Here is a 21063-nt window from a genome sequence, read left to right on the forward strand (position 1 = left end):
CTCTAAATTCCTTAGGGAAATGTTAGCAGCTCTTTCCATCCCCTTAGAGTCCGACTCTAAGAAGTCTCAGGCTTTCCTCGATGCCCTAGACTTTGAGCAACCTCCCAAGGAATTTCTAAAGTTGCCCGTCCACGACATCTTACGGGAAACTTTCTATAAGAACTGGGAGACTCCCCTCACTGTTCCTGGAGCCCCTCGTAAATTGGATAGCTTGTACCGGGTTATCCCAATCCCAGGGTTTGACAAACCTCAATTGCCCCACGAGTCCCTCCTGGTGGAATCTACTTTGAAAAAATCTCAGGGTTCCAGTGTATATGCCTCCACCCCTCCTGGCAGAGAGGGAAAAACCATGGATAAATTTGGTAAGCGCCTTTTCCAAAATTCCATGCTAGCCAATAGAGCCAACAACTACACCTTCCACTTCTCCTTCTACATGAAGTATCTGGTGCAACAGCTCTCCTCCTTACAGAAATATCTTCCTGAACGTAAGGTCCCTCTGTTCCAGCAACAAATTTCCAGCCTCCTCCAACTCAGGAAATTTATGGTTCGCTCCATCTACGACTCATTTGAGCTGACCTCTCGCGCCTCTGCCATGGCGGTGGCCATGCGCCGTTTGGCATGGCTGAGAGTCTCTTACCTAGACATTAACCACCAGGACCGCCTGGCTAACGCACCTTGTCTGGGCGATGAACTCTTCGGAGAGTCCCTGGACTCAACAACCCAGAAACTCTCAGCACATGAGACCAGGTGGGACACTCTGATCAAACCTAAAAAGAAAACTCCACCTGCTCGTCCCTACAGACAACAGTCTTCTTACCAGCGTAGGTTCTCGGCCAGACCTCTCAATCCGCCTCAACAACAGTCTCGCCGTCCTCGCCACCAACATCAGACTCAGGATCGCCCACAGACTCAACCTGCCAAACCTCCTCCTTCATTTAAGCTGTCTCAACCCTTTTGACTCTTTTCTCCAGAGCATAGCCATTCTCCCACCATCGCTGCCTCTCCCTCAACCTATCGGAGGACGTCTTCAGCTTTTCCTCAGCCGTTGGGAGGTCATCACTTTGGACCAGTGGGTCCTCAACATCATTCGCCACGGCTACTCTCTCAACTTCCAGACTCTTCCACCAGACCATCCTCCCGTAGAGTCTGCTTCTCACTCCTCCCAAACCCCCCTCCTCCTGAGGGAGGTCCAATCCCTCCTTCTCCTCAATGCCATCGAAGAGGTACCTCCGGACCAAAGGGGTCAGGGATTCTACTCCCGCTACTTCCTGGTCCCCAAAAAAAAAAAAAAAAAAACAGGAGACCTTCGTCCCATCCTCGATCTCAGGGACCTCAACAAGTGTCTAGTCAAAGAGAAGTTCAGAATGCTCTCCCTAGCCACGCTTTACCCTCTTCTCTCCCACCACGACTGGCTATGCTCCCTAGACCTCAAGGAGGCCTACACTCACATTCCAATCCATCCGACTTCACGTCGCTACCTACGGTTCCAGATACAGCACCATCACTATCAGTACAAAGTGCTACCCTTTGGCCTCGCATCATCGCCCAGAGTGTTCACCAAGTGCCTTATTGTGGTGGCGGCCTTCCTCAGGTCTCACGACCTTCAGGTGTTCCCCTACTTGGACGATTGGCTGGTGAAAGCACCTACGTCTCCGCTTGTACTTCAAGCCACTCATCACACCATCTCGTTCCTCCATCTCTTGGGTTTCGAGATCAACTACCCCAAATCGCATCTGCTTCCCACACAGCGACTTCAGTTCATTGGAGCAGTTCTCGACACCACTCTAATGAGGGCATTTCTCCCCTCCGACCGCCATCGAACTCTGCTCCACCTCTGCCGTCAGGTGCTCCTTCATCACTCCATTCCAGCTCGGCAGATGATGATCCTCCTGGGCCACATGGCCTCGACGGTCCATGTACTTCCTCTGGCGCGACTCCACCTCAGGACACTTCAGTGGACTCTAGCCAACCAATGGTCACAGACCACCGATCCTCTTTCTCATCCCATCTCTGTGACATCGTCTCTTCGGCAATCTCTTCAATGGTGGTTGAACTCCTCCAATCTTTCCAGGGGTCTACTCTTTCATCTACCCTCTCACTCCATGATCATAACCACAGATGCCTCCCCCTATGCATGGGGCGCTCACCTGGGAGATCTTCGCACCCAGGGACTCTGGACCCCTCAGGAGCGTCAACATCACATCAACTTCCTCAAACTCAGGGCCATGTTCTATGCTCTCAAGGCCTTCCAGCACCTTCTCTACCCTCAGGCTCTTCTCCTGTGCACAGACAACCAAGTCGCCATGTACTACATAAACAAGCAAGGCGGCACCGGATCTCCCCTCCTCTGTCAGGAGGCCATCCGCATCTGGACCTGGGCCACGGCCCACAGTCTCTTCCTCACAAGTGGACCCTGGATCCTCCCACACTCCACTCCATCTTTGCTCTCTGGGGCACTCCTCAAGTGGACCTCTTTGCAGCTCCTCACAACCATCAGCTGCCCCAGTTCTGTTCCAGACTCTTCTCTTCTCATCGTCTGGCCCCGGATGCATTCCTGCTCGACTGGACGGATCGGTTCCTCTATGCCTTTCCTCCCCTACCTCTGATGTTGCGGACGCTCTTCAAACTCCGCAGGGACAGAGCCACCATGATCCTCATCGCCCCTCGGTGGCCTCGCCAACACTGGTTCTCCCTCCTGCTTCAGCTCAACTCCAGGGAGCCCATTCCTCTTCCTGTGTTTCCTACTCTACTTACACAGCAGCATCAGTCTCTACTACATCCCAATCTGTCCTCGCTCCACCTGACAGCTTGGTTTCTCTCGGGCTGACCTCTCCAGAGAATCTGTCTCAGCCCGTCCGTCGTATTTTGGATGCTTCCAGGAAACCGGCCACCCTCCAATGTTACCATCAGAAGTGGACCCGGTTCTCCTCTTGGTGTCTCCTTCATCATCATAATCCCACCTCACTGGCGGTGGAAACTGTACTGGACTATTTGCTCTCTCCGACGCTGGCCTCAAGTCGACCTCAATCAGAGTCCACCTCAGTGCCATCACTGCGTTTCATGAGCCTATCCTCGGAAAACCTCTTACGGCTCATCCCCTGGTTTCCCGGTTCATGAGAGGCCTCTTCAATGTCAAACCACCTCTGAAGCCTCCTCCAGTCGTCTGGGAACTGAATGTGGTTCTCTCAGCCCTCATGAAACCTCCATTTGAGCCTCTTGCCACAACTTCACTCAAATTTCTTACATGGAAGGTGCTTTTTCTCATTGCCATCACCTCTGCTAGGAGGGTTAGTGAGCTGCATGCACTGGTTGCCGACCCACCTTTCACTGTTTTTCACCATGACAAGGTGGTTCTGCGTACCCATCCTAAATTTCTGCCTAAGGTGGTCTCGGACTTCCACCTCAACCAGTCCATTGTATTGCCTGTTTTCTTCCCTAAGCCCCATTCCCATCCTGGGGAACAGGCGTTACACTCGCTGGATTGTAAGTGTGCCCTTGCATACTACCTGGATCGTACCAGGGCTCACCGCTCGTCTCCTCAGCTCTTTCTGACCTTCGATTCTAACCGTCTAGGTCGTCCTGTCTCTAAACGGACGCTTTCCAACTGGCTTGCTGCCTGCATTGTGTTCTGTTATGCTCGGGCCGGTCTCTCACTGGAAGGTGCTGTCACGGCCCACAGAGTCAGAGCTATGGCTGCTTCTGTGGCTTTCCTCTGCTCCACACCTATCGAGGAAATCTGCAAGGCTGCCACTTGGTCCTCAGTTCACACGTTCACTACTCACTACTGTCTGGATGCCTTCTCCAGACGGGATGGACTCTTCGGCCAATCTGTGTTACAAAATTTATTTTCCTAATGGCCAACCATCCCTCCTCCCTCTCTGTTAGCTTGGAGGTCACCCATACGTTAAGAATATGCTGCCTGCTTGTCCTGGGATAAAGCACAGTTACTTACCGTAACAGGTGTTATCCAGGGACAGCAGGCAGATATTCTTACGTCCCACCCTCCTCCCCGGGTTGGCTTCTTAGCTAGCTTATCTTAACTGGGGACCACGCACTCCTCCGTTGGGCGGGAAGGCACTCGCGCATGCGCGGTGCGGCCAACTAGAACTTTCTAGTTAAAAAGGTCCGTACCGGGGCTCCGTCGGTGACGTCACCCATACGTTAAGAATATCTGCCTGCTGTCCCTGGATAACACCTGTTATGGTAAGTAACTGTGCTCAATAGTCATAACTTAGTCATATTATGGAAGTGCAGTACAATGAGCCTATGCTGTGTAAGATACAGTGTGTGTGTATGTGTGTGTGTGTATATATATATATATATATATATATATACAGTGGTGCCTCGCATAAAGAATGCCTGCACACAACGAACTTCATGTCATGATTCATACAACGAACTTCGTTTCACACAACGAAGTTGCCCGAGCTTCCACGATCGCTGCCGATGTATTGCATCCTTCCGCGCAGGCACTGCAGGCAGTCGTTAGTCACTGCGCTTAACTTAAGCACGTATCGCGGCAATCGTTCTTCATTACGAATTAAATCATGCACACACGCACGTATCACGGCAGTCGTCCTTTGAAGATAAACTCAATATTTTTTATATATCATGGCTTCTAAAAAAAGCAGGAAGGTGATTTCTGTTGAAATGAAACGGGAAATAATTAGAAGGAGTGAATGTGGGGTAAAACAGTGTGACCTCGTCAAAGAGTTTGGCCTCAGCAAGACCACCATTTTCACCATTTTGACAAATTTATCTTTTTTTATGTCATCTTAGCATATTTTATGCTGCAGAACGAATAATTTTTTTTAACATGTATTGTTATGGGAAAACGCGTTTCACATAACGAACTTTTCGCTTAACAAACTTGCTCCTGGAACGAATTAAGTTCGTTGTGTGAGGCACCACTGTATATATATATATATATATATATATGTACACAGTCAAACCTCGGTTTGTGAGTAACACGGTTTGCAAGTGTTTTGCAAGACAAGCAAAACATTCTCGCAAATCTTGCCTCGCAAACCGAGGGTTGACTCGATATGCAAGCCTCCATCCCTGAGAACCGGCATCGCCTGTCCGCCCGCCCAAACCCTTACCGCGATCGGGCACCGGCACACAGCACCAACCCACAGGATGTGCCAGTGCTGAAAGAGCCTGCCGCCAACCGGTGATCTCTGCTGGGCCTTGAGCATCTGTGCATGCTCAAGGCCTTCAGTTTCTCCGAGAATCTCAGAATCTCGGAGAGAGCGGGAGCCAGAAGGCCTTGAGCATGTACAGATGCTCAAGGCCCAGCAGAGATCACTGGCAGACTCTTTCGGCACCAGCACGTCATGTGGGTTGGTGCTGCATGCCAGTGCCCGATCGCGGTAAGGGTTTGGGTGGGCGGGGGGGGGGGGCAATGCCGATTCTCGGGGGTGAGGTGGGGTGGGCGAAGCCGGTTCCCGGGGTTGAGGTGGAAGCGTGCCAGTGGCCTCGTGGAGAGGGGTCTTTTGGGGATGTGGAACGAATCGCCCACGTTTCCATTCATTCCTAGAGTTGCTTTGATATACGAGCACTTTGGTTTACGAGAATGCTTCTGTAACGAATTATGCTAGCAAACCAAGGTTCCACTGTATATATATACAGAAAGAGAGATAACTATATGTTTATGACTTCTTTTTTCAGGTCCTGTTAATCACCTCTCCAGGTCTGGATGACTTTTATCGGAACTGTTTAGCATACATTGAGGATCCTGAGGGATGGAATGAGAACCTAGAACATCCAAGCAAGCAGATCAAGGTGAGATCCTTTATTGGCCCTGAGGGGGGAGGGGATGCCAAACCAACATTAGAGAGAGCACTGTGTAAGGATACTGGGGAGGGAAGGATTCTGTAGAGCCAGTGTTGAATACTATTTAGGGGTTAGATAGAAATCTGTGGAGTCAGGAAGATTAGAGGGAGGAGGGATATTATCTTTGGAGATCCTGTGTCCAGGAGTGAGGAGTATGATGTAGGACTAGATGAAAATAATGGTTGAGAATTCCATGACAGAGCCTGTAGTGTCTGGGAACATTTTGGTAGGGGTGAGGCTTAAAAGAACTCAGTGTGCATCTGAGCATTCTATTGAGGGTCATTATCTCTGGAGTTTTGGAGCCAAGGATACTGTTAGGGAGGGAGAAATCCTGAAGAAAGAATCTTCTGGTTAACTGTGATGTTATGGGGGATGAGGTTGGAGGTGGACACACTGAAGATTATGATGTATATGAATATTTAATGTTTGCTCTTGTTTGTATGTGAACACTATAACCAGTAATGTTTCCATATTTGCCTCTTCATGTGTCACGTTGTTACTGGATTCTGTGTTGACAAGCAGTAGGAATATATAATGTCATCACTGATGGCTTTTGGTATGCAAATGCTCTCCCTTAGCCTAGAGATGTCTTTGGGAGGCTTTCCTGAACATACATGGGAGTTCTATGCTGGGAGACACTCTCTCTTTGCTATTTAATTTAGTCCACCCTATCCCATTCCAAAAAACTAAATATAAACCCAGAAAGGTTTTACAGCAAAAGAGGCTCCATGAAAAGAAACAATACTGGTGCTTTTGTCTCTTTAAGGCATCAAAGGGGACTAAAAAAGGCAGTACAGATATCAGAACCTTCCCAAAGGGCCTTGCTTTAGCACCCACAAGAGAGAGAACTAAAACCACAGGTTTATTAGAGGTCCACCATCATGGTACCCAGCCAAAAGCTCCAACAGCCTGTTCTTGCTGAGGCAGGATCCCCTTTCTCTTTCTTCTCCAAGGCTGCCCAGAAATCAGCAGACAGTTGAGAGAAGTATGAATCAAAACACAGCACCTAGAGGAAAGCACTAAACATGTTTCACAAGTGTGCAGTGTACAGCACAGCAGGGAGTTGCTCTGGAAAAGAGGGTCAGGCCATTTAGTATATGTCTCCTCTTCGCAAGATGCTTGCCACCCCTTTCTATTGGTCCATACCTGTCCACACTGGGGCCCCCACAGCCTACACTCAAGCTTCTAAACAATCAGGAGGCAAGCAGGCTCCCAGGGGAACAGACCCAGTGCCTCAAAGTAATACAAAGCAGGCTGGCTCATCAGGTACACATGGGGTTTGCTCTGGAAGCTGCAATCCACCCTCATAGAGTCTGTGTTCTCTCCCAGATAGAGTAGCCCCAAATATGGGTTCTCTGGCACCAAAGCCTCCCACAAATGGAGTAAAAAGACCTGAAAATAATAAAAACCAAACGGAACCAATCAGAACACCTCTTCTTGGTTCGCTTGCAGAAGGAAAAACTGGAGAGGGAGTTATATTCCACTGGTGAAGGAAGAGGAGCTGAAAGATGTGATTGACACCCTTCTGCAAGTGGTTTGCGAGCATGGATTTGATTACCTAATATACAGACTCCTGTATATACATTTGTGTAGCGAGGATGAGAGGTACCTGACTTGGTAGTGCCCCTGCCTCATCCCCTCCTGCAATGCACACGCCAACTCCCTTCCCAATACCTCTGTAATATTTCTGGCGCAAGCAGCATAGCCCTAAGCTGTTGCGCCAGCTCTTCCTCTGACGTCAATTCCTAGGCACAGATCCAGGAAGTGACATCAGAGGAAGAGCTGACGCTGGCATGACAGCAGATCCGGGGTTGCTGCTTGAACATGGAATGTTACAGAGGTACGGGGGAAGGGAAGCAGCGCACATGCGTGGCAGTGAGGGGGGGGCAAGTAAGGAGCAGGGGGGCGGAGAGAAGGACCCTCAGCCACCTGCAAATAAGCCTTGTACATGGCTAAAACAAACTCAGGGCAGAAAACCCTCAGCGGCAGCACAGAACTCACTGCAGGTGCAGAAGAAACAGCTAGGACCTGTTCAAGTTTCTTATGATTTGATAAACCGCTTTAACACCAAAGCAGTTTACAATATAAAACAATTATAAAAAAAACAAAAATAATTAAAAACAAGGAAAGGACATATATATGTGAATTTAAATTGTCATGACATGGCACAAGAGGAAAAAAGGGGAGGGTTTACAATTTATAAAATAAAAAATTGAAAAGGTAATTGGAAGAACGATATGGAGAAGGGGAAGACTTAGGTGATCCATTTCTCTAAATCTCAAAAGCATCCTTAAAGAGAAAGGTTTTAAGGTTAGTTTTAAAATGATTAGAGTTAGTTTCCAGTCTTAACGCTAAGGCAGAGTTCTCTCCATTTCAGTCAGGCTGAAACAAAACTGGCACAGGTAGCAGCAGCACTGTGAGAACAACCCATTATTCCCTATGGGAAAAATGGGGGTGGGGGAAGCATTGAAAAAGTTTAATTCAAGGGTTTCTGGGGAGAGAGATAGGGCCCCCACCTCCAAAACCCATTTCCCTGAATTTTTTTTTTTTTTTTAAACTTTCAGAGGCGCCATCACGGGCCATTTTTGGTGTGATTTTTCTGGATGTGGCCATCTTGGATTTTAAACCTTTTTTTTCTAAAGCTTCCAACTGCCTCAGAACCCTTTGATTTGGCTCAAACTTGACTGGAATGGACTCCTCAGGCTGTTCTACCCCTATATCATGTCAGTTTTGTTCTGGATGGTTGACTGAGGAGCGTCCATATACCATGTGCCACGGGGCACTTGAGGGAGGGGTGGGAGTCTTATGCTTTTATTTATTTATTTGTTTAATTTTCTATGCCGTTCTCCCAGGGAGCTCAGAACGGTTAATTTATTCAGGTACTCAGACATTTTCCTCTGAGTCCTCTAGGGCTGGGGAACTGCAGGGGGGCTGGGTGGTAGAGTTCCCGGAGTTCTCAAATAGTGAAGACATGAAATGCAAGTGCATGGACACTGTGGAGCCCAAGAGAAGCCAATCTGAGGTCCTGTATGGATCCTTGGGGGGCCTCCTTTCCAAGGATTTACTCCAGAAATTGTAAATCTTCTCTGGAAAGCTTATTTAATGGGCCCAGGATGCACTGTGCTATCTGGGGGTATGCCAGTATCAGACTGGGAAGAGATGCCTCTTCAGGAGGTCTCTCTGCTGTGCAGCAGGCCAGCTCCCAGCCTGTGTAACCAAGCAGAGCAGTATTGGGAAGATTGGAGATCGAACTCCATGTCTTTATTGTCCCAGGGATCAGCCTTCTTCCTGGAGGATTCTGGTTCTCTTTCAGGGACCGGGATTCAAGAGGTGATCGTTACTCTCGACCAGAGAGAAAATCTGTCGGTGCAGTGAATGTTCAAGTCAGCTACCATCCCACATGTCATTAAGGATGCACTCAGGGAGTTGAAGTTGGAGCCTCAGCAGCCAACCTCCTCACTATGCACAGTCATAAGTGGCACAAATGCCCAAACAACTTTTTTTGCTCACATCTGGACATCATGTTGCTGATACTGAACTTTACCCTATGGCTCCGGAATTTCAGCAGGTATTTAGTCAGCCGAAGGTGGATTCCACTGTGGCTCAAGTAACTAAATATACTTCCCTCCTTAGTGAGGGAGGAGTGATGTTAAAGGATATGCAAGGTCACAAGGTGAATGTGGTTCTTGAGAGGCAATTTGAAACGCTAGCTTTAGGGATCAAAGCGGCAGCGGCAGCCTTGTTTGTGGCACATGCTTGCCATACAAGGTTATGGCAAAGTTTGGCCAAGGAGGAGGATGGCTGCCCCTCAGCTGGTGCTGGAGGGGGTGGATTATGTGGTAGATGCTCTATATGACATCATTAGTCATGAGCAAGCTGTCGGTGTATGCAGTTTCTGCCCACTGTATCTCTGAATCAGACAGTGGGCAGGTGATTCAGCCTCCAAAGCCACCTTAAGCAGACTGCCCTTCAAAGGACATTTGCTCTTTGGTGAAGGCCTTGATGACCTTATGGCCAGCATGGTAGATTGCTGCCCCAAATCTCTGCCCGATAGCAGAACTGCTGGGGGAGGCAGAGGCAGTTTTCATCCTTCATGATGTTCCCGCCAATTCTCTTCAGGTTCCTCTGCTCAGAGCTCTTATTAGGTGTCCAAACAACGATTTAGCAACTCTAGATGCCAGCAACCCTCAGGGACTCACGTCAGCATAACCTCCAAGAAACCACAGTGACATCAAGTTAGCTGCCACTCTCCTGTACATCGGTGTGAGACTGTCAACATTCTGGAGGAAATGGGAGCAAATTTCCTCAGATTGCTGGGTTCTAGATCTTATTCGAGAGGGCCAAAAGATTGAGTTTTATCACCCTCTTTCAGATCTGTTTATCAACTCTCCAACCAGACGGCTGGAAAAGGAGATCAGGGTTTGAGTGACGGTGCAAAGGTTGTTGGACATTTAAGCTATAGAGCCAGTTTCCGGAGAAGAATTGGGCTCTGGCAGATCCTCCATATACTTCATAGTGCCCATGAAAGGCATCAAACATTGGAGACTAATCCTGGACCTAAAGTCCATAAATGTGGCGCTGAGAGTACTGCGCTTGCTCATGGCGATGGTTAGGTCCATCATTGTGGCGGTGGCTCCAGGGGAATTCCTAGCCTTTCTAGATCTGAAGGAGGCGTACCTTCATAATCCCATTTTCCTCGACCACAGAAAATAGTTCAATGACATTTTCAGTTTTCAAACAATGCCACTGCAGTGGCTTATATGAACACACAGAGAGGCACCAGATGTTATTGTAGTGGGCAGAACTTCACCTGCAAGCTCTCTCTGCTGCCCACGTGGCAGGAGTAGAGAACGTCTAGGCTGACTTTCTCAGCAGGTAGACTCTGGATCGGGGGAATGGTCTCGGTTCCAGAAGGCGTTTCCCTTATTATTTAGATGTGGGGCAAACCAGACATGGATCTCATGGCTACAGCTAAGAATGTGAAGGCAGTTTACTTCTACAGTCGAAGAGAGACGAGTGGGGAAGCACAGAGCTAGACGCCTGAGTTCAGCCCTGGTCTGTAGAGCAGCTCCTCTATGTCTGGTGGGTCATATCATCCGCAGGATAGCAAACCATTAGGGGCTGGTGATCCTGGTTGCTCTGGACTGATCCTGCAGACTTCGGTATGCAGATGTGGGGTATCTGCAGAGAGATAGGTGCCAGGGCTCCTCAGTCAAGGCCTGGTTCCCATGGAGAATCCGGAACGCTTTGGTCTTATGGTATGGCTTTTGAGTGCACGGCCCTGATTCGGAAGGGTTACTCGGAGATTGTGGTTACCACTCTCCTTAGAGCAAAGAATCCTGCAACAGTTGTGGCTTATGCTAAGACCTGGAAAACCTTCCAGTTATGGTGCACCAAAGAGCAGGTGGAGCCTGAGAGGGCTTCCATTCTGGTGATCCTTGTATTCCTGCAAACTGGTCTTGAAAAGAGCCTTGTGGTTTCAGCTCTTAAAGTGCAGATAGCCGGTATCTCATTCTTTTTGGCTCAGAGAGGCTTGCAGTCTCTGGTGTCTCACCCAGACGTCTCTTGGGTTTTGAGGGGGGGGGGGGGGTTCAGATTGAGACTCTCTTGTGCAGACCGTTTCTGTCTTGGGACCTCAATGTGGTTCTAAAGGGCCTGTCCCGTGCTTCACATGAGCCTCTTACAGAAGCTTTCCTGCTGGACCTTACGGTTAAGAAAGTATTTTTGATTACCATAGTCTTGGCGAGAAGGATCTCAGAATTATAGGCCCTCTCATGTAGGGAACCCTTTCTCTGTTTTATGGGGGTTACGTGTTTCTTTGCACACAGTACCTTCCTTTCTTCCGAAGGTAGTTTCTGCCTTCCATGTCAATCAGGAGTAAAATGGTTATTAAACCTTACCCAGTTCTCTGTCCAGTAATCAATTCCTAATCCACAACAGAACATTGCCTCCTATCTCTTGACTCTTTAATTTTCTCAGGAGTCCCTCTTAAGGAGCATTGTCAATAGCTTTCTGAAAATCTAAATGCACTATATCAACCGGCTCACCTATATCCACGTTCATCCATACCTTCAAAGAAATGAAGCAAATTGGTCCTCTTTACACATGTTAGTAAGCATTAATGCTTGGAGTCAACCTCCCTAATGAACATTACCTTTGGACAAACTGTTCTTTACAAACTATTCACCTAGTTTCTTTCTACCAATTACTCTTTGTTTTTTCTCTTGGTCAATCCACTGCAGAAAATAAGGTGATCCTTATTCCTTAGCTTTGTATTCATCCTACACTGTGCCTGCAATCCCCTTGTTTGCCAGTGGAGAAAGTGGAGTTCCATATCAGTAACAAGAGTTCCCCATAGACAGCAGAAGAATACAGATATACCTACCCTACCTTCTCCTTTTTCATGGAGTTGGCAGCTATTGTACAGACTGAGGAGTAAGGGCGAGTACCTTTCAGTGCAGGAACTCCTGTATATGTTATGTTTAATGGGTTTTCTATTCCGCCTGTATCTATTCAGTTCAAGGTCAGATTACATTACAAGAGGTTGGGTCAGTTACCCAGGAAGTTGCAATGGACAATTTGACACGGACATCCAGTAGAGTTGTAGGATATGTATATTTGCTCAAGGAATCCTCTGAAAGGTTTCTCTGGGCTAGGGGAGAGCACCTGCATGCCAGGAACCATTTCTGCTGTCAATATATGGTAGTTTTCTGCTAACTACTGAGAACCCTCATTACAGGTAAACAACTCCGCTATTTCAGAAACACTCTACACTCTTTTATTTAATAGAAGTTTGTGGTCTCCTAGCATATGTTTTCATTTAATTCTTAGCTGCTTGAAATGCTTTTATTCCTGAGATTTTCCTTAATTAGTTCTTGCTAGGAAAGAAAGGCGAAGAAGTTATTACCATTGGAGGAGATTGGTCTCCCTCCCTGGATGGATTAGACCCTGAGCAGGATCCCTTGGTGTTGATCCAAACAGCTATCCGCTGCACTAAGGCTCTGACCGGAATAGATCTGAGTCGTTGCACTAACTGGTGAGTGTGCTGGCCTCAGCTGTTTTTTAAATTTTAAACTAGATTAGCAATGTGATAAATGTAATAAAGAAAGGGTGGTTGGGGGGGGGGGTTATTGCATCACTAGATTTTTATGTGGTAGATATTAATGTGCTATTGTGAAATAATTTATATAATATATTCTTTTGTGCACCTGCTGTTCAATTTGAAAACGAATAAATAATTTAAAAAAAAAAAATAAATGTTAGATCAATAGGAAAGAAAATTTTATATGATATATATGATTGCATAGGTGATGGGAGGGAGGGAGTTACATTTTATGATTTAATGTTGAATATGATAGAAATTAAAGTGTTGTATTCAGTTTCAAATGTCATTTATTGATACACTTGTTGTAAGATGCAAAAATGAATAAAGATTTATAAAAAAAAAATATTTTAAACTAGATTTGGGCTGAGATGGTAAGGGTTAGTCCTGGAGAAATAGCAAGTAAGAGTGAATAACAGAGAGCTGATAAAACAACGTGGTAAAAAATTAAACAGTAACAAGTAAGAGGGAAGGTGTTGAGCTTATGGAGTTTATATACAGATACTTGATTACAAAGTCACTGATTTGAAGGGGCTGACTATGGCAGAGATGGATTGGGACACAGAGTCTTGATGTAATAGAAATCAGACTGGTTATGACCATCTCGAGGTGTAACATAACCAAATCCTGCTATTTATAATGTCAGTTCAGGGTATCTCTGAACTTTTATAAGATTTTTGACTTGAACATAAGCCTTACTGGTTTAGACCAAGGGTCCATCTAGCCCAGCAGCCCATCCTCACAGAGGCCAATCCAGGTCACTAGTACCTGGCAAAAACCCAAAGAGTAGCAACATTCCATGCTACCAATCCAGGGCAAGCAGTGGCTAACCTCATGTCTGTCTCAATAACAGATTATGGACTTTTCCTCCAGGAAATTGTCCAAACCTTTCTTAAAACTAGCTACGCTATCCGCTCTTACCACAACCTCTGGTAACTCGTTCCAGAGCTTGAGTGAAAAAATATTTCTTCTTATTGGTTTTAAAAGTATTTCCCTGTAACTTCATTAAGTGTCCCCTAGCCTTTGTAATTTTTGACTTGAGTAAAAAAAATCAATCCACTTGTACCCGTTCTACACCACTTAGGATTTTGTAGACTTCAATCATATCTCCCCTCAGCTGTCTCGTTTCCAAACTGAAGAGCCCTAACCTTTTTAGTCTTTCCTCATATGAGGAGTTCCATCCCCTTTATCAGCTTGGTCACTCTTCTTTGAACCTTTTCTAGTTCCACAATATCTTTCTTGAGATAAGGCAACCAGAATTGAACCTAATACTCTAGGTGAGGTTGCACCATGGAGTGATACAGAGGCATTATAACATTCTTAAGCCCTCTTCTATCAAACTGTGATAGCAGTTTTTAGTGTGGGGAACTGTGCTGCTCCCGACGCTCATTTAGTTCCTTTGAGCGTCGGGAGCAGTGTGGGCCATTCAGCGCAGCTTCCCGCGCTAAAAACTGCTATCTTTTTAGTAAAGGTACCAGTGCTCTGATCTTGCAACTAGATTTTAGCAGTGCTTTTGATCTGGTTGACCATGAAATAATGCTACATTGCTTAGATGCAGTGGAGCTTTTGGGAAGAATCTGGAACTGCTTTCAGGATTTTCTAATAAAAAGATCATATTAAGTGGTTGGTGATGGGAAATACTCTAGTTCCTGGAAAAACCCTTCAGGAGTACCTCAAGGTTCACCGTTATTACCCACTTTATTCAATATTTACATCTCGTCCTTAGGACATTTATTACAAAAGTTAAATCTTAAATACTATATATATGCTGATATTTCTATTTTAATTCCTTTGAATAGCATAACCAATGAAATTTTAGAGCACATTTCTTATATTATGACTGAAATTGAACAATGGACAATCAATTTTAAATTGAAATTAAATACAGAAAAGACAAAATTTTTCTTAGCAAGCCCAAAGGATAAAATTACTAAAACATCGTTACACCTAAATGGTCATGATTATCCGATTTCTAAAACTAAAAATATTAGGAGTCACACTAGATACCCATTTATCCATGGTTGAACACACAAACTTAGTGGCGAAGAAGTGCTTTTTTGCACTGTGGAAATTAAAGACCATCAGAAAATATTTTGACCCTTTATCTTTTAGATTATTGGTACAGTCATTGGTTTTATCGTTGGTACAGTCATTGGTTATATCATTTACTTGGGTGTACCTAAAAAAACTGTGAGAAAATTAAGAATAGTACAGAATACGGCTATCCGTTTAATATTTGGACTGAAGAAAAGTGATTATGTTAGCCCCTACTATAGACTACTGCACTGGTTACCAATGGAAGCACGAATAATGTTTAAGTTAAGAATAATGTTTAAGTTCATACAATTGCTTATACAAAAAAGTTTACTTACTGCTACAGTTCCATCCCTATGGAAGACGGCACTTATTACTCCTATCATTAAAAATCAAAAAATTGGCATAAACGAAGTTACCAACTACCGTCCAATAGCCAACATACCGTTCATAGCGAAACTTACAGAAAAATTGATCTTCAACCAACTTTCCGATTTTATCGAACACACAAATGTACTTCATCCTAATCAAACAGGATTTAGAAAATTCCATAATACAGAATATTCATTAATAGGCTTAACTTCAAATATTCAATATTTTCTAGATCACCACAAATCTGTAATTCTCTTTTCTCTGGATATATCTGCAGCCTTTGACACTATCGATCACGACTTGCTTTTAAACAGGCTAGAAGAAATAGGCATAAACGAGAGAGTTCTAGCTTGGTTTACTTCGTATTTTTCCAAACGCACTTCTGTAGTCAGATTTAATAATGAAGAATCTACGCCATATTCATCATCATTTGGAATACCCCAAGGTTCCATACTGTCTCCTCTACTGTTTAATATATTTCTTTCACCACTATTAGAACTATGTCAGTCCATAGGCTTCATTCCATATTCATACGCCGACGACATTCAACTCATTCATCCCTTGGATCCAGAAAATAACACTGAAATCACAGTGATCAACCAAAAATTAGAACAAATTCAAAACTGGCTCACTTCAAATAAATTATCGTTAAATATCAGTAAGACCAAATTGATGATATTTAACTGGAAAAAAAACACAATACTCTCAAAACCATTTACTCTTAATAATATTTCACTTAATCTGGTATCCTCAGTCAAAATTCTCGGCGTAATACTTGACGACCAATTAATTTATCATGAACACATTTCTCTTATCGTTAAAAACTGCTTCTTCAAATTACGTCAGATCCGTTCAATTGCCAAATTTCTTAGTTTAACTTCAATAAAAATTCTTATCCACTCCTTAGTAATATCAAAAATTGACTACTGCAATGCATTATTATTAAATATTACACAGAAAGAAAAAAGAAGATTGCAGTTAATTCAGAACACAGCCATAAAACTAATTTACAACGCGAAAAAATACGATCACGTCTCTCCACTATTTAAAGACGCTCATTGGCTACCAATTAGCCACAGGATAACGTATAAAATAATGCTTCTCATTTTTAAAACTTTATCATCCAACGAACCACAATTTATCTCCAGATCACTCATTCCACACAACGCTCAACGTACACTTCGTTCATCAAATTTAAATTTACTATCCGTCCCGTCTTTGAAAATTATAGGGACTAGGAAATCGGACATGTTCACAGTAATGGGACCACTATGGTGGAATGCCCTTCCTTAGTTCATTAGAATAGAAAAAGACCTTGTAACATTTAAAAATTTTTTTAAAACTTATTTATTTCATGATGCATTTAACTAACAACTATTTCAAGGACACTTTCTTTAATTGTGCTTTGGCCTCACAACCCCTTACCTTTTGTACTTACCCTTTTTTCTTAACCCAAGAATGTAACTTTTTTAATTTTTTCCTTCCATTTCAAGTATGTATTATTTTTATTTTATTATTGTTAGAACATTGATATCTTTGTTTTCTTATTTGAAAATGTACATCGCTTAGTAATACTAATAGGCGATCCATCAAATGTTTAATAAAACTTGAAACTTGAAGTTTTCTTGTATCTGCTTTAAATCAGTTTAGGGAATAGCCCCTACCTATCTTATCTCATTTCACACTATATAGCCCTACTAGGATAACCAGAAATTGTAATTTATTTGCCTACCCAAGGATCACTGGTTGTAAATACAGGCCCTTTTTGGATAGAACATTCATGTTTCAAGCAAGTAAACAGCAGTCTTGGTTAGGCAATTACAGTGGTACCTTGGATTACGAGCATAATCCGTTCCAGGAGCATGCTTGTAATCCAAAATTCTCGTTTATCAAAGCGAGTTTCCCCATAGGAAATAATGGAAACTCGCTTTGATGCGTTCCCCCCCCCCCCCCGAGAACCGGCATTGTTCCCCTCAAAGGCCCCCCCCGTGAACAGGCACCCCCCCCTGCGATCCGGCACCCCCCCCTGCCTTGAACCGGCACCCCCCCCCCCCGCCACGATCCGCCCCCCCCCCCCGCCACGATTGGGCACCCCCCCAACACGATCTGACATCCCCCCGACACAATTGGGCACCCCCCGCCGCTTCTTACCCTCATCTGGGCACTCTTGAAAATCGGCCTCCTCCTCTGCTGGGCCTTGAGCATCTGAGCATGCTCAAGGCCTGCGAATTCACGTTCACGTTCAGAACGTGAACTCGCAGGCCTTGAGCATGCTCAGATGCTCAAGGCCCAGCAGAGGAGAAAGCCGATTTTCAAGAGTGCCCAGATGAGGGTAAGAAGCGGCGGGGGGGGGGTGCCCAATTGTGTCGGGGGGGGGGGGGTCGGATCGTGGCGGGGGAGTGCCCAATCGTGTCGGGGGAATCGGATTGTGGCGGGGGGGGGGCCGGTTAGCCATGCTCGGTTTCCGAGGCACCGATTTTGCAAATGTTTTGCTCGTCTTGCAAAACACTCGCAAACCGGTGCACTCGTAAACCGAGGTACCACTGTACATCAATGGAGTCAGGTTGACCTATGGCACATTTTGGAAAGAAATTAAGACTGCATTGTTTGACAGATTTATTTCCTAAACAGAAGTCATACTAAATCTAATAATTCTATACTGACTATCCTTGAGAAATATGTTGTACTTTTACTATTTGTATTTTGTAAATCGCTGATTGTCCAGTTCTCTTGTTTCAATTTTGAGATCATTTATAAATAAGTTAAATAGCACCAGTACCAGTACAGATTCCTGCAGTACTCCAATATTTACTCTCCTCCATTGCAAGAAATGGTCATTTAACCCTACCCTCTGTTTTCTTTCTGATAACCAATTCTTTTTTTATTTATTCAGTTTTTAATGAAATACAAAGCTTTATTTTTAACTGAAATTAAAGAAAACATTATAACCAATTATCAATTAGAATTTAAATCTAAACAATGGAATCTAATTAAATCTAATCAAATGGAATTTAAATCTAAACTAATATCATTTAATTACAGTCCTCAAGCTTTAAGGAGAGAGGCAAGAAAGAAACTCTTCCAGGTTAAGAGATTAATACAAAGGAAATAGAGCAATCAACTTCGACTTGTAATTACTCTAGCTTTTCCTAAGGTGTAAACGAAATCCCTTTCCCTTCCAGAAAAAAACAAAGCTCTTCTGGCTCATAAAGCACATACTTATTATCTTGATACAGAATAAAGCATTTGCAGGGAAATCTTAATTGAAAAGAAGCACCTAAAGAAATGATTTTATCTGTTCTTCTTCTTACTTACACTGAAAGATTGGAGAGACTGGGGCTCTTCTCCCTGGAAAAGCGGAGACTTAGAGGGGACATGATAGAAACCTACAAGATCATGAAGGGCATAGAGAGAGTAGAGAGGGACAGATTCTTCAAACTTTCAGAACATAAAAGAACAAGAGGGCATTCGGAAAAGCTGAAAGTGGACAGATTTAAAACGAATGCTAGGAAGTTTTTCTTTACCCAGCGTGTTGTGGACATCTGGAATGCGCTTCCAGAGGGTGTAATAGGGCAGAGTACGGTGCAGGGGTTCAAGAAAGGATTGGACAATTTCCTACTGGAAAAAGGGATAGAGGGGTATAGATAGAGGGCTACTGCACAGGTCCTAGACCTGTTGGGCCACCGCGTGAGCGGACTGCTGGGCACGATGGACCTCTGGTCTGACCCAGTGGAGGCATTTCTTATGTTCTTATGAGTCCATTTTGATACATCAGTAGGACGCTTGTTTCACCAAAGTAGGAGGCTTGTTTCAGACTATAATATAACCGATAACCAATTCTTAATCCACAACTGAACTTTGCCACCTATCCTATGACTCTTTAATTACCTCAGGAGCTTCTCATGAGGAACTTTGTGAAAAGCTTTCTGAAAATCTAGATACAGTACATCTACCGGCTCACCTTTATCCACATGTTTATTCACACTTTCAAATAAGTCAAGCAAATTGGTGAGGCAAGATCACCCTCAGTTGAACCCATACTGACTCTGTCCCATTGATGACCTCTTTTACAAAGGTGTGCTAGTGGCTGCGCTGCGCTAACGGCCCCGAAGCCCATAGAGATTTAAAGGGCTTCCGAGCAGTGCCGCACAGCTTTGTAAAAGAGGCTATAAATTATTTTGTCTATGTGTTTCACAATTTTATTTTTTATAATTGTTTCCACTATTATTCCACTATCCTGGCACTGAAGTCAGGTCTGTAATTTCCCAGATCTTACCTGGAACCCTTTTTAAAAATCGGAATAACATTGGCCACCATCCAATCTTCAGGTACTACTTTGATGCTAAACATTCTCCCACAGAGTAAAATTACTGAATTGATGCTAGTTTTTTGGGAGACACCAATATAGGTCACCATTTTGTGTTGGCAAGTTCGGTGTAGCATAGCCCTGACACAGCAGAAAGTGAAACAAGGGACCTTGTCAGCTGTAATTTGAAGAACACCAGCTCCAACCTCATTTTGATACTGAATTAATCAAGATAAGTGTTTTATTTTTGAATTTATATGAATACTTTTGATGCCTAAGAGAGCTGAAGTTTGTTGAGAGTCTGATATAAGGAGACACTGATATAAAATTTACAATTACTTCATTTAGTAGATCTCTGATCAAGTAATTTTGAGTGGAAGTTTTTTCAACCTAGTTCTTTTTGCTCCACATTTGTTGGAAATTCGATCAGTAGAAGCTTTGGAAACTGATGATGGTTTTGTTGTAGCTCCTAATTTTGAGTAGCGATTAGCACTGAGGATTTTTGCTTCAGGCCAAAAATCTTATTATAAAAGTTAAGAGATCCCCCAAACTGACAAGTTATTAATAGCAGGATTTCATTGTGTATTTGGAGATTATTCAACCTGCTCCCTCAAGTGCAAGTATATTGTGAACTATTTGAAAACGGCCTACTCTTAGTACAAGTAAAAGGTAACAGAGATGCTGTGTTTGTGTGGGTGTGAGGATCTATTTTGCTTTAACTGTTGCTTTTCTTCGCTGGCTGATCTAGGCAATTGCCTAGTCTTGTCTAATGGATGGATCAGCCCTGGGAATAGATGATATATTGCTTAGCCTAGGATAGTTTGGCTGCAGTCCTCAGCTTACATTAAAAAGGCTAGGAAGCAGACTCCTACTGATGGTAGTCTGGATAGCTGGGAGATCTTAGTGCAGTAAGAACAAGGAAGGATGAAGAATGTGCCCAGGGAAGTGCATGCAAGGATAACCTACTATGTTACTGCTCCCCTGCCGTTGCTTGGAGACTCCTGCTCTCTCCACCTCTTGTGTGGAAGCCACTACTTTACCCCTCCCTCCTTTTCTCAGCAGCTCTTGCTTCCCCTTCATCCTTTGCTCAGCAGACCCTGCTATCTCTATGCATTACTCAGTAGCCCTTGCTTTCTCCCCCACCCATTGCTTTGGAGTCCCAGAATATTTGAATATTGAGCCCTGCAATCAGGCCTGTTATGGACAGGTTTTAGAGTCAAGAAAGTATGTAGCTCTTTAGAGGGAGAACATTTAACCTTATAGAAGCGATATCAGCTGAATTATTTTTCATTTTATTTCAGCTGATTCCAACCTCTATTTTTAGGTTGTCTTTATTGTCACCATGGTAACTAAACTTTGTTTAAACATAGCCAAATTCTGATAATTTAATTGTACAGGGGAAGAAGAAAATAGA

General features: G+C 44.2%; 1 protein-coding gene across 3 annotated transcripts in view; it reads left to right on the top strand.

Annotated features, from left to right (window-relative positions):
• CCAR2 (cell cycle and apoptosis regulator 2) overlaps window positions 1-21063 on the top strand; it is a 106153-nt gene that overhangs the window by 38680 nt on the left and 46410 nt on the right. For all 3 annotated transcript variants that reach the window (XM_033949856.1, XM_033949857.1, XM_033949855.1), the window contains exons 11-12: window positions 5671-5784; window positions 12708-12871. In XM_033949856.1, coding sequence (XP_033805747.1) covers window positions 5671-5784; window positions 12708-12871 — 278 coding nt within the window. The remainder of the gene's footprint in view (window positions 1-5670; window positions 5785-12707; window positions 12872-21063) is intronic.

This window comes from Geotrypetes seraphini, chromosome 6 (genome assembly GCF_902459505.1).
Source record: "Geotrypetes seraphini chromosome 6, aGeoSer1.1, whole genome shotgun sequence".
NCBI lineage: Eukaryota > Metazoa > Chordata > Amphibia > Gymnophiona > Dermophiidae > Geotrypetes > Geotrypetes seraphini.